Here is a 15,506-nt window from a genome sequence, read left to right as displayed (position 1 = left end):
AGTGGGGCTGTGTTTGAGGTCTGTTGTTGCTGTAGTTAGCTGTGAGGTTTATTGTTGCTATGGGTACCACAGACTTCAGTCTCCTCTGGTGACTGTTTTTGTCTCTCCCCTTGGCTTTGGATCTTCCCCTTGGGCTCTTCCCCATAAAGAGTCTCTCTTGGCAGCTTCTCCAGCTGCAGGCCACTATTATCACTGGCGACTTGTGGGTAGAGTATGGGAGAAGGAATTGTTCTCTAATGTTCTGATTCTCGGATTTTGAACTGCATAGTCCGCCTGTGTCTCGGGGGTGTGGACTTCACAAGTATTTCTGCCTCTCCAGGAATAGTGCTTTTCTGTCCCATCTCTCCCTCGGCTGTAGGAGATATCCACCAGTGTCCTCCTCTGTGGTCTGGAGGCCATTCTTCCTGCAGAGAGATTAAGACTAGGTCGGGGTAGAGAACTTCCCTTCCCTTGTAGCAGTGGTATTCCACCAGTGCCCTAAGGCTACAGGCCTCAAATGACCTTTCCCCTGCAGGATAAAACTTTTTACCCTTGAAGTAGATGACAAAGTCCAGCACCAGAAAGAACACCATCCTTTCTGTGACAGCCTGGTGCTATTCCTGCTGGAAACCCCTGCGCAAGGTTGGGAGCATCCCTGTGACGTCAGCCCGCAGGAGCTTTATACTCAGTCTCCACCAATTGTCAGATTGCTACTTCTATCCTTTCCTGAGGGTTCTGCCTCAGGTAAGCAAATGCCTGGGTCCTCTCTTTCCGTGAAGGCACCTGTCTCCAGATAGTGGACTGGATGGTGGTTCTTTGGCCTCTGTTCTTTGATGGGTTTACAAAAAAGTCATTACTTTGCTGTCTGTCCAGCTTTTTCTGGTTTTGACGATGGGAGCTACATCTCTTCACCTGTGTACATCTCAGAGCAGAAACTAGAATTCATTGATGAATTCATTAATTCAGTTGGGCAGCCAGTTGTCCTTTAACACAAGTGGAAAGCTAGTTGTGTGAGATTGCGCTGAATTTATAAGTGCAATGATAGGTAGAATTGACATCTTTTCAATATTGAATCTTCCCATCCAATAAAAGTTTAATATTTTGCTTCATAATGCTCTTATACATGTGTTGAAACCCACTAACCAAAATGTACCAGGAATACACTTGTAGTAAAAAAAAAAAAAAAAGTGAGGCTTATTTTATTTGTCTTGCTGCATCGTAGAAAAATATACCCAGAACTGTGGGGGCATTTCAATAGGGGGAGCTGGGGGGACTTTTCATAGGATTTAGTTTTGTAGTGTATAATTCAAAGGAGGGTTAAGGAAGCAGATGCCAGTGTTAGATTTCCATCTTTTTAGAAGCATGGAAATATGTGCTTCTAAAATGCTCAGTTTTGAATATGTGGCAGACTGTGTTTTTTCCTCAGTTAAAAATGATTTGTTAAAATGAAATCGTGCCCCTCATAGCAATATTGAATATTACATGCTTTAATGTACAAATGGCTTATTTCTCAATTTTACTCAGTAACAAACTAATCATTAATTTCTGTGCAAGGGACACAAGTGAAAACAGAATCTTCTTTGGAGGCTGTATTTTTCTAAATGTATCGACATGGATGTTGCATTAAAATTCTTTTGCGTTTTTCCCTCTCTAGCAAAATCCTCTATATGACACAGAAAGATGCAAGGTATTCCAGTGTGATCTAACTAAAGATGACCTTCTGGAACATGTGCCCCCAGAGTCTGTGGATGTTGTCATGTTGATATTTGTGCTCTCTGCTGTTCACCCTGATAAGATGCACCTTGTCTTACAAACATTTACAAGGTTAGTATTTGGAGCCTGCACTTGAGGGTTGGACATCCTAATCCTCTTGTTTACCTTCCCTCTGAGGTCCATGTGTGTCTAGATTCACAGAGTCCCCGTTCTCACTAGGTAGGCTGTGTAGTCATGTGTGGAAAGGGATTCTCCATCATAGCACATCCACCCTGAACTTTGATTTGTTTGGTAGCCGTCGCTGTTCTTCAGCGCTTGGCCAGCCTTGGAGCAAGGATGGTTTTACAGTTACCTGGGATCTGTGGAGTGCCGCTGTAAAGTGAGAGGAAGTTTGGTTCAGTGGTAAAGAGCACAGAGCAAGGAGTCAGCGTGCCCAGAATCACAATCTGGCTTCTCTATTTAGGCAAGTTCCTTGACCTCTCTGAGCCTCAGTTTCATTACCTAATAGCTAATAGCTATTAGCTAATAGCTTCTCTGTCTTAGGATTTCGGGGAGATTATGTGAGCTATGTATAAAGTGTTTAGCACAATGCCTAGAACGTGGTAAGTGCTTTAAAAGTCAGCCGTTGTTGTCGTTCTGGTTAGCCATCATTGCTATTAGAATAGGGAGAACCCAAACTGCGGTGGCCTCCAGGAGGTTGCTGTATCACTCCAAAAGTAACACTTCACTTGTAAATCATGCGACTCAAGCCAGTAACCCTTCCCTGGGCCTCAGTTTCCTTGTCTGTAAAATGGGAGTGTCAGAGAGTTATTGTGAGGTGTGTAAGTATGAGGTATCATGTATGAGGGTGCTTTGTAAACTACAGTAGATGCTCTTATCTATACAAACAGTTGGTAATGGTGTTGATTAACTTTAAAAAAAGCTAAATCAAGAAATCATACAAAATAGTAAATGCTTACCTGAAACATTTTATTATAACTTAAGACATATTAATATTCATTTATCACTCTTTTGAAGTAGAGTCAAGGTTTTTTCTTTGAGTTTGGAGCCATTTATCATCTTTCTTACATGAACCACACATATAATAGTGTTTAGGTTTCTTTAAAAGTAAAGCAAACATTTAAAAGTAGTTGGAAAGTAATATGAGGGAAGATTCTTTTATATTTTTACCAAGACTTTCACAGTTGATTCTCCTACACCTAACTAATAGCAGCCTGTTCAAATCTTATCAAATCTTTCCAAAGTATTCCGTGTACTTTTCTTAGGAAATAAAAATGCTTTCTATTCACATTCGTATTGCCTTGTTTATATACTTGTATATAATTGTAAATCTACAACTGACATAGCAAGTTTGGGAGGAAATACAAGTGACCGATGGTAAACATGTGAGTTCATCTGGGGAGCCCTGAAGTACAGGTGTGCACGATTGAGAACGCCTGTCAGCCTCACGGGTTCAGTGAGTCATGGGCTGCAGTCAGTCTGCGGTACAGAGGGAGAGGAGATCGCTCAGCAAGTTGAAAAAGTAGATACTGTTTAAGAGAGCTTCTGTGTATTTAGAGCTATACATGAAAATTTAATAAAAGAGTAGTGAGGTAGAAATTTCAAGACACTGGATACCTGTTAGAGAACAATTACTCTCATTTAAAACAGTATTTTTTAAAAAATTCAGATGTTGCCACATTGGTTTTAGCCCTGTGCTTGTGAGTTTTTTTTCCTTAACCTTCACTTTCTTGGCCTCTGGTATCTGAGCAGATGAGAACCCAGCATATACCAATAAATGGGCATGGCACTTAAGTTGAGTAAAGAGGGAAGAGAGGACATCAGAGAAGAGATGGTAGGATCACCTGATTTGAAGGTCTAGGTGAGGGTGAAGGATTATTACAGATGGGGAACTAAAGAGAAAGAGCTGAATAGATGGTGTGAGTGGTCAGAGTGACCACAATGGAGAGTATGGAGAGGTTATGCTTTTGAGTGTTAATAAGACTTTAGGACATTACGTGGGAGTGAGTGGTTTAGGGTGGAGGACAGGATATTTGGAAGAGCAGCTCAAATCATCAAGAAGCCAACATATTTGGAAGGATAATTCACACGAATATTGAAATTGAGCAGAATTAAGAATGGAGTAGTATTGAGAATAAGAGAGTAAACCAGAAGATACGTTTATCATGAAATGAAGGGTAATGGCTTAGGAACTAATAGACAACAATAGTGATAGTGGGTGATACAGTCTTTTCACATGAAATTCAGAACTGAGGGATTTAGGGAGGAGAAAAGACGATGCACAGAAAGTAGCAGTGAGGAGCAAGGACTCCAGCCTGTCTTCAAGCCTGGTGGTCCGAGGGCGAGGGGAGAAAACAGCCTGACTTGAGATGTTGCAGGGAACGCAGTGCCATCAGGGGACAGTCAGGTTTCTGTGAGCACAGGAATGAAGGGGACATTCCAAAGGGTGTGGATACCAGTGATTTCATTGATGAAGGATTTCAGGTATTGGGAGGAGTAGGAGTTAGGACAGAATAAGGAATATCAGGAACTTTATGGGGATGAGGGGGTCCACTCCCAATACTTCTGTTCAGCATTATACTGCAGGTCCCAGCCAGCTCAAAATGAGAAGACAAGATTTAAGGATGAGAAAGAAACAGAACTCACTATTTGCAGATAATATAATTATCTAATTAGAGCATATTAAAAGAATTACAAAAGCTGTTGTAACATAGATCTAATTATTCTAGGATGTTTACACCAGAGAAATTTTAAAACCACATCATTTTAAGCTGAAAGACAACCTCAAAGGTATGTTTTTGGAATATAATGGTGAAGTAAAATTAGATGTCATTGAAAGACCTTGATTTTGGTCTGCCCTATGCCACCGACTTGCCTTGAAACCTCAGGCAAATCACTTTTATTCTGAGCCCTACTTACTGTAAAGTGGATAGAATAGTCCTAACCTATCCAATTCTTGGAGTTGTGGGAAGAATAAAAAAACCTAACATTGAGAAATACCTGGTTATACACTGCCATGATCAAAGGAGGCATTAGTATCGTAATTATTATTTTACAGACAAGAAAACATATACAGAGGGATGAAATTGCTTGCTCAAGGTCATTCAACTAGTTAAAGGAAGAACTGGGATATGAATCAAGATTTCCAAATTCCTGAGTGAGTGTTCCCTCCACTGTCCCATGTAGCATTTTCTTCCTTCTGAAATGAAGAGTAAGTCTTCCTCACATGAGTTAATTTTTTTCAGAATTTTCCCTTCTCAGTTATTCAGATTTTAAAACTTAGCATTTCTGACCAAAGTAAGAATATTTTTATCCAAGTTGCTCTTGCCTGACAATATTTAAAATTTATGCTAGTATTGATAAGAATTTAGTAAATGAGAAAATCTGCTAGCACGCTTGGAAGTATTATGGACAATCTTTTATATTCTATTGAGAAAGAGAAAATACACCAAACTACATTAAAAATCTATTATAATAGTATATGCCACATGTCTTAAAAATTATCTTATTGATATGGTGGGTCAGAATAAGATTTAATGAAATTAGTGCCCCCTTTGAAGTCTTATTTGGTAGTGTTAACACAATTTGAAAGAATTTTCACATAGAAAGCAAGTGTCACAATGCATACCACTTACTTTTCATTCTGGAAAGTATACGCCTGTGTGCTTTGTAAAACAGGGGCAATTATCCCCACACCCTACTGATCTTACCGTCCAATTTTTGAGACATCTTCTCTGTGACACAACTCTCCGAAAGGCTTTCGTGGGGGCCTCCCACCCTGGCCTGATACTGATCCCGTTCCTACACAGCTGCCCTGGCCTGAGGGTCTCCTTCTCCTCACCCCAAGCAGTGCACAGTGTGGGGCGAAGACTCGGTTACTCCTCCCCTCAGAGCCTCTTGTCAGTAGTGTGGATGGAATTGGAATGACACTCCCCACAACCACCTCCCGGGGCAAACAAACGTTTCTCATTCTACAGTATGATGCCTTTTGACCCAAGTGTGAGTCCTGACTCCCCCCACTTAGCTGATGGGTGATCGTAGGTAAATCATGTACCTCTTCTGTTGTCAATTTCCTCATCTCACACGGGGATAATAAGTACTCCTTCCTCCCAGAATTGGATGAAGATCCAATGAGATAAGGCCTGGTAAGCTGTACTCAGTTGTTAGTTAGCATGGTGGACCAGCTATATTCATACATACGAGTAATTGTAGCACAGTGAAACCAGAGCAGAGACTCAGAATGAGGAAAGCCTAGCCGGAATCAGTAAAAAGCCAAAACGACATTTGACTGCAGGGTCATGTGCTAGGAGATGGCTAATAAAATGCTGGGAGAACATGCTTTAATGAGGATAAGAGTGTATCATTTAACGTCTTTAACATTTTAATGGTATGACACTGGACCTTCCAGCATGCTCTTGTAAGTGCTCAAAGAAGTTTCCCTCCATCGTCTGACTATACCTTTAACGGGCCCTTTTTCCTTCACATTAGGGGTGTTTCAGTCTGGCCCCCTTTCATAATTATTATAAGTGTAAGTTAATTTAATCCCTAAATCAGATTTTATTTTATAGTAAGCTTGATTTGGCTGGGTTCCCCAGAGTTATATGCAGCCTGCTTTTGCTTTGTAGGTATTAAAGCCAGGCAAAAGTGTCTTGTTTCGCGACTATGGCCTATATGATCACGCCATGCTTAGGTTTAAAGCTGGCAGCAAACTTGGAGAGAACTTTTATGTTAGACAAGATGGAACCAGATCATATTTTTTCACTGATGGTAAGTAAAACATTAATGGCATCTGTCTTTATTTTGTTTACTTGATTGCCTTCTCGCTGTAATACTGGTTGGGGCGGGGGATGGCTATACTCAGCACACATGCCTAAGACCCTAGAACACATGCCGCTTACCTAGCACCTGGAATAACAGAGATGCAGCCCCTAGCCATGGTGTGCTCATTTGGTGGCAGTGTCTAGTTAGCCTGGGTTAATGAACAGGCTCTGACATGCCACGTGAATGCCGTACCAGGAACTGTGCTGGAAAGGGGGAGGGCAACTTAGAATCTTCACTTTGTTCAGTCAAAAATAAAGCAAATAGGACAGTATAATGTCTTGAGATTACTTCCCCAAGTCACAAAGGCAAGAAACATTTTTCTATTAAAGTGATTCAATCTGTTTAAAAGTGCACAGATTTACTGTACAGGGGTGGGTTCCTTAAAAAGTCATTTCTGATAAAAACATTCAAACACCAAATATTTCAGTCTTTGAGGTATTTTGAACATGAGTTTTAAGCCTACTTAATAATAACCTGGGCCATAAGACAATTACTGTCTTAAGCTCTGTTTTGCAAACATTTGTGTTTCTTGAAATATTGTTTTGGATTCTAAAGTGAAACGAAACATGATTGATTACTGTTACAACTGTAAAATAAAAACGTCAGGTGAAAATTTAAAATTTGTTTTAATGTTTCTGATCCATGAAATTTGATTAAACCAATTATAAATAATTGAGAAGATGCAATGATATCTGCAAAGTGCTTCAGGCACAGTCTTTAGAATAATTCTCTTAATGAGAGTATTTTTGCTATGTAGCCATTTGTTCCATTCGATTCACTTACCGTGTAGTGAGTGACGTATTATTTGGGTTAACTTTTCCTGAGGGTACATCACCATTTGGAGTTCTTTTCTTCCCCCACTCTAGTCACAGATTTTCCTCCTTCATGTTCGGATAGATGATTTGCTTGATGTAAACAAATTGAGCACGCGGACTTTGTATGAACATAGCCGTTTGGAATTTTGTTTGTTTTTACTCATGCGTTTGTGTTTGGGGGACTTTATAATAGGACAAAGTGGGCATTTTCCAGGTTGTCCTTAAACATTTCTGATTCCATTTTTAGTTGGGGTCTCTATTTGGTTGTAAGATGATGACAAGTAGGAGTGTGTTACTTTCCAAAACAAAATCTTTACATTTTAGCATTGAAATTGTCATTTCATTAAAAACAAAAATCTGCCTCCGTCCTCCAGGCTTCCTCCTTACCCCACTGCAGAGCCAGTGTAATGATACCCATGCTGAGCGCTGTTGATGTGCTTGTCTTACAGAATTCCTGGCCCAGCTCTTTATAGCCACAGGTTATGAAGAAGTGGTGAACGAGTATGTATTTCGTGAGACGGTGAATAAAAAAGAAGGCCTATGTGTGCCGAGAGTTTTCCTTCAGAGCAAATTCCGAAAGTCTCCAAAGAACCCAACTCATGTGACAAAGAGCCTGGGTCACAAGTCCTGACCTTTCATGAGATGAACAGTCTGTGCCTCCCCTTGAAGAGGAAAGTTTCAAAATCACTCTTTTTATTTTGTATATTTTTATATTTAACTTTTTAAAAATTAGATGTAATCTTTGTATTCAAAAGTAGCCAGTGTGTGAAGTATGTGTGTGTGTTATAGACACGCAAAAGCAAATAAAACTGCAAGACCTGAAAAGTAAAGAAAGTTTTATGGTATAACATAATACAGCCATGCTGTCCGACTGTAAAAGTCCCCGAAGGAAAGCATTAAGGACCCTGGAGCACTTAAAGAGATCTTTGTCATTACTTCTGTGAATCTGTAAGTGTGTCTTCAGGCAGCGTGTCAGACAACCCTGTAGAAAAATGAGGCCAAATAGACTAAAATAACACATCCATATCTATTTTTAGCCTGAAAGATTATTCTCTCTTCCCAGTGTCTCATATTTGTCTGTGTTTCTCTGCTTCAGTTCATGTATTTGCCTCTTCAAGACCAGTGTTCCACCAATACCACTTTTGTTCTATCTCAGGAACCCACTGTGGCTCCCTGCCTAATTCTTGAGACTCTCTCTAACTGGTCCAGTCCCTGGCCACGCTGCCCCGAGGGAGAGCAGGGAAGGCCACCACATCCCTGCATCTGCCCAGTGCAGTTTCTTCAGGAATATAGCAGATGGACTGTCCCAGCTCCATGTTGGGAAATAGGAGGTAGTGGTTAGGAGGTAAATGACTGACGTGGCCGAAATTACATAGCTGGTGTTTGATGGAATATGGGAAAATCCTTAAATTGGTCTGCTGTCCTGTTTCCCAAGCATTCCCATAGAATGACTTTTACTTCATGAAAAAAATCCAAGTTCTTTTGGCCTGCTAACAAAACGTGATCTTCTAAGCCTTTGTGTTTCCTTTTTCGCAGAAGGCTGTTTATGAGAGCCTTTGTCTTAAGCGTTTTGTGGCGTGCACATGCTGCAGTGTAGGGCCCTTCAACCCCAACCACTTCTGAGGAGGAGGCTTCGCAGTGGGGCGGTGGCTGGGTAACAGTCATAGCCATTTTATGCAACTGGAATAAATCCTGGCTCCTGCTGAGAAGAGGGACAGGCAGTGGGTCTCAGCGTGCTTGCTGGGTGTCCTGCCATCTCTCCTTGACTTCATAGGAGGGGCCCGTGGAGCGGGGGAAACAAGAGGAACCCTTATTTCTTGCCGGTCTGTTGCATTGTACATTCCATCCCCTTCTTTTGAAGACTAGAAGATGGCTATACTAGGTGAAAGCAAAACTGATAATAGGACCTATTTTGTCTTTTGCAGTGTTTTAATTTTCCTTAAACTCAACTTGTAGGGAAGATGGACCTACAGGATATCTGCTCACGGGCCTTAGAGAGGAGGAGTCACACCCTGCCCCAGGGCAGTCTGTGGGGAGAGCGCCCCACGTCCAGGCCGGGGCTCTTTCCTCTAAGCCCCCTCACCTAATGAATCCCACATCCAGCTTTAGCCCCCAAACTGCCTAATGCCCCCTCCACAGAAGTCCTTTCACCTCTTTATTAGCTCTGACCAATGTGACTTGGATTTTAGTGGCTGAGCGGGATACAAACAGGATATTTGAAGTAGAAAATGAGGAGCAGTATGATGTAGAAGGACTTTTTTTATCAGAAGTCATTTGGAATTGTGACCTCATCACTTACCTGTTTGAACCTGAGATTCCTCATTTGTGGAATGGGGACAGGTGTACTGAGAAATGTATCTCCTGGAGGTAGATCCAGAGTAGGTCATATGCCTGACAGATGGGAGTGACACTCTAAAGAAAGCTGAGCAGGCTGACAAGGACCCCTGCCTTGTCAGAAAGAAAAGGTCTCCCTTTGCCAGTTGGCTGGGGGAACATCTGTGAAAGAGGCTAACGGTTTCCTCCAAACACAACTTGAAGTTGTCTTCAGCCACAGGAGCAGTTATGGCCCCAAATTCCTACCCCATAAAGGAAAGCCTGCAGAAGTTTTCACTTGGAATATTTAAAGCTGGCCTAACGATATGCCCACCTCTGACACTGAGCAAGGTAACCTCTCAGTGACCCCGCTTTAAAATATACTGGTTGTAAAATATACTTCTAGTTAAATGAATGAGGTGACACAGTCCATCACGGTTTTAGCTATGAGCAGTGAATTGGATTAAGAAACAAACAAAAAAGCCGAGCATTATAAATACATGGCTGTAGCCCCATTGTCTCAGTTTCCGTGTGTTCATTGTCCCTAAGCATACCTCCGTTATTGCACCCCCAGTTTAAGACAGCAGAGGAGCAGAGTCTCACAATTTGGGTGTCCAGGGACCCAGGAAAGCAAGGGCACGGTTTAGTAGCAATACTCAACAACAGCATTTGTTGAACTGTAGACTAGAGAGAGTCAACTAATATTGCCTGTCAGACAGACACCAACCTTAGAAAGGTAGTGAGTACTGGTTAGCAGTACTACAGAAAATAGCATAAGTACTGTGGTACTACAGCGTGGTCTCTATATAGTGTATATTATGTATGGTATTGGGTGTATAGTATACCCAATGCCATATACCCTATGCTATGTATTTCTTTTGAATTTTTAATACATACTGCACAATATAGTACTACATACATACTAGATACAATGATATTAATATGTTACAGGATTTGGAATATGAACATCTAAGTTCAAGTCCAGGACTTGCCCAATTCAAATCTTCAGCTTCTCTGAGCCTCAGTCTTCACATCTCTAAAGTTGAGATCCTACTACCTACGGCACAGGGCTGCTGCCAGGATTAAAAGAGATCGTGTGAGAATGCTTTGTTTACTACAAAGTGCCAGTCAAGTGCTAGTTATTTCTAGTTTATATTCTCCAAGAAAATGATCGCTCCCATGATTATCGTTAAATCCAAACTCCTTCAAAAGGGCTGTCGTTTTTAAATCTTGGTATCCTTGAAAGGGCCCAGGATTTGGATGTGTCGCCACGAGGTGGCGCTAGATGCTAAATATGCCAATTGTCTTCAACCCCCATCTTTACTTCAATTCTAGCCTGTCCCGTTTTTTGCTGTCATTGAAGAGTAAGGAAAATACTCACAAATGTGTTTTCTAGGTCAGCTTTAGCTCATAAGATCAATGTTGGCCTCACTGTGGGAATAAGAAGGCCAGGGAGATTGCATCCAGCCTTCAATCTACTTTGCTTACTGAAGGCAGTTTGCTCTCAAGTAAAGTTAGGCAGCCTTTTTAGGCAATGGGCTCTGAAAGAGTCTGCAAAGCCCTCATGCCAGGCACATTGGGGAACATAAGTATTATACATGCTGGACATCAATCAAGAATCCTAAATTTTTTTATTGTGGGTAAATCAAATATCCCTTTGCACGTCCCTCATCGCTAAATGGTTGGGGATTCATTTTTCCTGTTTCTCAGGATTAAGGCAAAGCATGAAAAGGGGCTGCAGCGTGGATGCTTGTTTGCCTCATACATTATTCATCGTTATCACTGATAGCATTTGGTTCCCTGTTTCACAGTTGTCAACGAAGGAAAGGAAAATTGTGAAATAAACCATGTATACCAAGAGAGTGTTTTGCAGGACCATGTTTGCTGTTGGGGAGCAAATATTTAATACAAACTTAAATAGGCTCTGCTACTGAAACCAAATTTCCATTAAAAATAAAATTAGCTTTTTTTTTTTTTTTAAACTTTCCTTTCTGCCCTTTTCAAATGTGGAGCATTTTATTAAGTAGTGTTCAACAGGTGCTAGGCAGAGGGCACTGTGGGGTCCTTCTGGCAGGAGTACCGAGGGCTGGGGAAGGACGACGCTGGGGGCGCATACTGAGAGGCAGAGAGACAGCCCCAGCCATATCTTCACTAAGCCATAGTAAAATAGCCAGGAAGCTAAACACAAACACACAGAACACAAAAGGAAAGAAAAAGAGGAAGAAAGGCTACGGAAAACCTGAGTGTGGCAACTGTCACCATCATTTGGAAGGATATTTGCACATTTTTCCAGCAGAGGTGTCATGTGCTCTGGTCTGGGGCTTGGCCGTGGAGATGAGAACATAACGCATAGCTCCTCTGGAGGATCTTACCAAGCATGTCCAGATCAGTAAGAAAAATACCAAGACTAGCAAAATGAGACAATTCTCAGAGGAAATACAACTGCTGAAAAAATGGGCAAAATGTTAACTATAAATAGAAATAATTATGAGTTAAATTGAGACTACCTTTGTTGTCTATCAAATTATAAGGCTTAAAAATGATACTATTCAATGCTGATAAAGGAGTAGTAGCAAGACTGATTATGGAGGTGCAAAAGTATGGTTTCTCTAAAATAGCACTGTCCTCTAGAACTTTCTGAAACGATGGATATATTCTCTGTCTGCATTGTCCAATATGGTAGTCACCAGCCCCGTGTGGCTGTTGTGGACTAAGGCTGGTGGCCATGCAACAGAGGAACTGATTTTAAAATTACATTTAAATTTAAATATAACTAGTCACATGTGGCTACGTGGCTACCATATTGGACAGCATAGGGCTAGTACACAAGTAGGCATCGTATAGCAAATCCATAAATCTGTACATAAACTTTGATCCAGTAATCCCATAGTTAGGAATCCAATTTAAGGAAACAGTCAGGTGTTGATACAAAGATTTCATCACAGTGCTATTTAGAGTAATGAAAAGGTGGCAACAGCTCAGATGTTTAAAAAAACAGGAGATTGATTATATAAATTATAGTATGTGTTAGAATATGGTGCAATCATTGAAATTATTTTGAAAATTGTTAATATAAATAAATGTTCATTATAAAATGTAATATAAGAAAGCTAGAATATGGAATTATACATAAGAATGGTTTCAATTGTGTTTAATAATAAATATTGTAAAAGGACAGGTTGATGATATATTTTTTAAAATACACAAGGAACCAATCCAAAATGGTTACAATATATAATTCAGAGTTGTTCAATTACAGTTGATACTTTTTCTTCTTTAAACTTGTCTGAAATTTTCATGTTTTCTGTAATGAGAATATATGTTTTTACATTAAGAAAGAAAAGTATTCTAATATCTTCAGAATATATATATATATATATATATATATATATATATATATATATTTATGAAGAGAGAGGGAGAGAGGAGAGAGAGAAGATTTATTATAAGGAATTGGCTCACACAATTATGGAGGTAAGGGGATGGGGGAATGACTCAGCACATTCCTGACCCAGGCTTAAAAGCCAGGGCTCTGTTTATTCTCAGAGCTGTAAATATCCACTTGGCTCCTTTTAGTGACTGAATTGTGTTGCCCTACTCCCACCCCTGTTCCCACCCCACCCCCACTCCTTTAATTCAGGTTTTGTAGCCCTAACCCCTACTGTGACTGTATTTGAAGATAAGGCCTTTAAAGAGGTAATTAAGCCTAAACGAGGTCATAAAGGTGGGCCCTAATCCAACAGGACTGGTGCCTTATAAGAAGAGGAGAGACACCAGGGATTTTCCTGCAGAGAAAAGGCTATGTGAGGACAGCAAGAAGGTGGCTGTCTGCAAGCCAGGAAGAGAGGCCTCAGAAACCAAACTTCTGGCACCTTGATCTTGGACTTCAAGCCCCCAGAACTGTGAGAAAATAAATGTTTGTTGTTTGAGCTCCCCAGTCTGTGGCACTTCATTATGGCAGCCCAAGCTAACTAGTATGGAATGGAATGGGACCTCTGATTTCCAGGCTGACTGTTTCTGCCTTAACATAAGACTTTCAGTACACAGAGATCTCCTTCATGGTGTGCTCAGCAACTTTTGGCTGTCCCCCTGAGGCCAAGGGAGGAGACTCTCCTCTGACCTAGGTAGTTTTTATGGGAAGACCAGAGAAAAGGGCCACTCTAGATGGTATTTGTGATACCTCAGGGCTGCTGATAGTTACTTGGTAAGATGAGTTTGAATTCCAAGACTTGACTGTCAGGAGCTGTGTTCTTGCCTCGCGGCTTCCTCTTGGCAGCTATACCCGGATATCATCTGCGGCTACTCAGCCTCATTCCTGCCGTTCTCCATTCTCCTCTATCTCAGGGGCTGCAGCCTGGAAGCTACATTTCCCAAGCTTCCTTGCCAGCTGGTTCCTTGCCGGTTATGTTCTGTTAGTGCAAATTGTATGAGGTTGGTTGGAGATAGAAGGAAGGAAAAGCCTTTTTTTCTTCTTTTTTTTTTCTGTTTGTGACATTTGCAGCAGCTGTGGTAGGTGGTTGTAGGCTCTGCCCTGGTAGGGTCCTGGGGAGGGTCCAGCCTTGGTGGCCAGGGTAAGAGCTCCAGCAGTTCTGCAGGTCTTATACCATGAACCAGGTAGGCTTTGGCTTTCTGCTCAGTGGGAGAAATGATGAATTTAACGGTGGCAGCAACAGGAGCAGCACTCCAGATGCATTCATGGTAAATGAGTGCGTGTTCATGGGCTCTGGGTAAAACTCTCTCCCCCTTTTGCTTCCATGTTGTAGCATATATCAGAATTTCCTTCTTTTTTAAAGCTGAATAATATCCCATTGTATAGACCACATTTTGCTTATCTATTCATCTGTTGATGGACACTTGGGCTGCTTCCATGTTTTAGCTATTGTAAATAATGCTGCTATGAACATGGGTGTGCAAATGTCTCTTAGAGCAAATAAGTGCTTTCAAGTTTGAGGTTTATAACCAGAAGTGGAATTGTTGGATCATGTGGTAAGTATATTTTCAATTTTTTGAGGAACCACCATACTAGTGTTTTCCACAGAGGCTGTACCACTTTACATTCACACTGTTTGTATGAATGTGAGCACAAAACAAAAAACCAACACAAGCTTCCAATCATTGGTTTCTTAATAACATTGCTTTCCCGTTGGGGTCATGGAAAAAAACTGTGAACATCGCAAAAGTGGTCTGAATATAAAAGGTCTTGGATGCCAGATAAACACTGTGCGTTATACACCATTCACACTCACTGTTTGTTCTTGCATTGTTGAATTGTAGGAGCCATGCTAAGGTGACATATCTTCTGTCCCTGATTGGATTCCTGCACGTCTCCGGTTCTAATCTTAACTTTTCCACTACTAGTGGGTAAGTCATGTGCCTCTCTAGGCCTCAGTTTCCCCATCTGTAAAATAAAGTGATTGAATTACATAGTTGGTAAGTATAATTTAGCTCTGAAACTATTTCCGATATTACCTCTTCAGTAATATATCATAACAGAATTTTCTGGAGTCAGTGACAACTTAAAAGCTGGAGAAATTATTGGAGTAATTGGGGGTCTTTGGCAGGGTTGCTGTTTAGAAGCCCAAGGATCAGTCTCAGCCCACAGATAGTTGGCTGGTTGGCTTAATATTTTTAAAATTTTTTGGATTTGAATTCTTATAATTATGGATACAGAAGAGTTTTCAGTAATATAAGACTATTAAATGTCACTCAATGGCAGTAAATTTGAAAACCTAGAAAAACAGATTTCTCTCAAAATGCAAAATACCAAAATTGACATAGGAAAAAATGGAAAATTTAAATAAACCAATTACTATAGAAATTGTTAGAAAGGTAATGATATTTGATGTTGAAAAGGCATCGATTGGT

General features: G+C 40.8%; 1 protein-coding gene across 1 annotated transcript in view; it reads left to right on the top strand.

Moving 5' to 3' along the window:
• Positions 1-12,809, top strand: part of METTL6 (methyltransferase 6, tRNA N3-cytidine) — a 17,955-nt gene extending 5,146 nt beyond the window's left edge. Inside the window, 4 exon segments of the mRNA XM_081073314.1 lie at positions 1,634-1,787; positions 1,790-1,803; positions 6,318-6,459; positions 7,778-12,809. Of these exon segments, the coding sequence (XP_080929440.1) occupies positions 1,634-1,787; positions 1,790-1,803; positions 6,318-6,459; positions 7,778-7,959 (492 nt within the window). The 3' untranslated portion in view covers positions 7,960-12,809.
• Positions 12,810-15,506: the final 2,697 nt, after the last annotated feature.

The sequence above is a fragment of the Rhinolophus hipposideros genome (assembly GCF_964194185.1).
Source record: "Rhinolophus hipposideros genome assembly, chromosome: 14".
Classification (NCBI taxonomy): domain Eukaryota; kingdom Metazoa; phylum Chordata; class Mammalia; order Chiroptera; family Rhinolophidae; genus Rhinolophus; species Rhinolophus hipposideros.
Note: the sequence above shows the minus strand (reverse complement) of the source record. Positions and strands in the feature narration are given on the sequence as shown.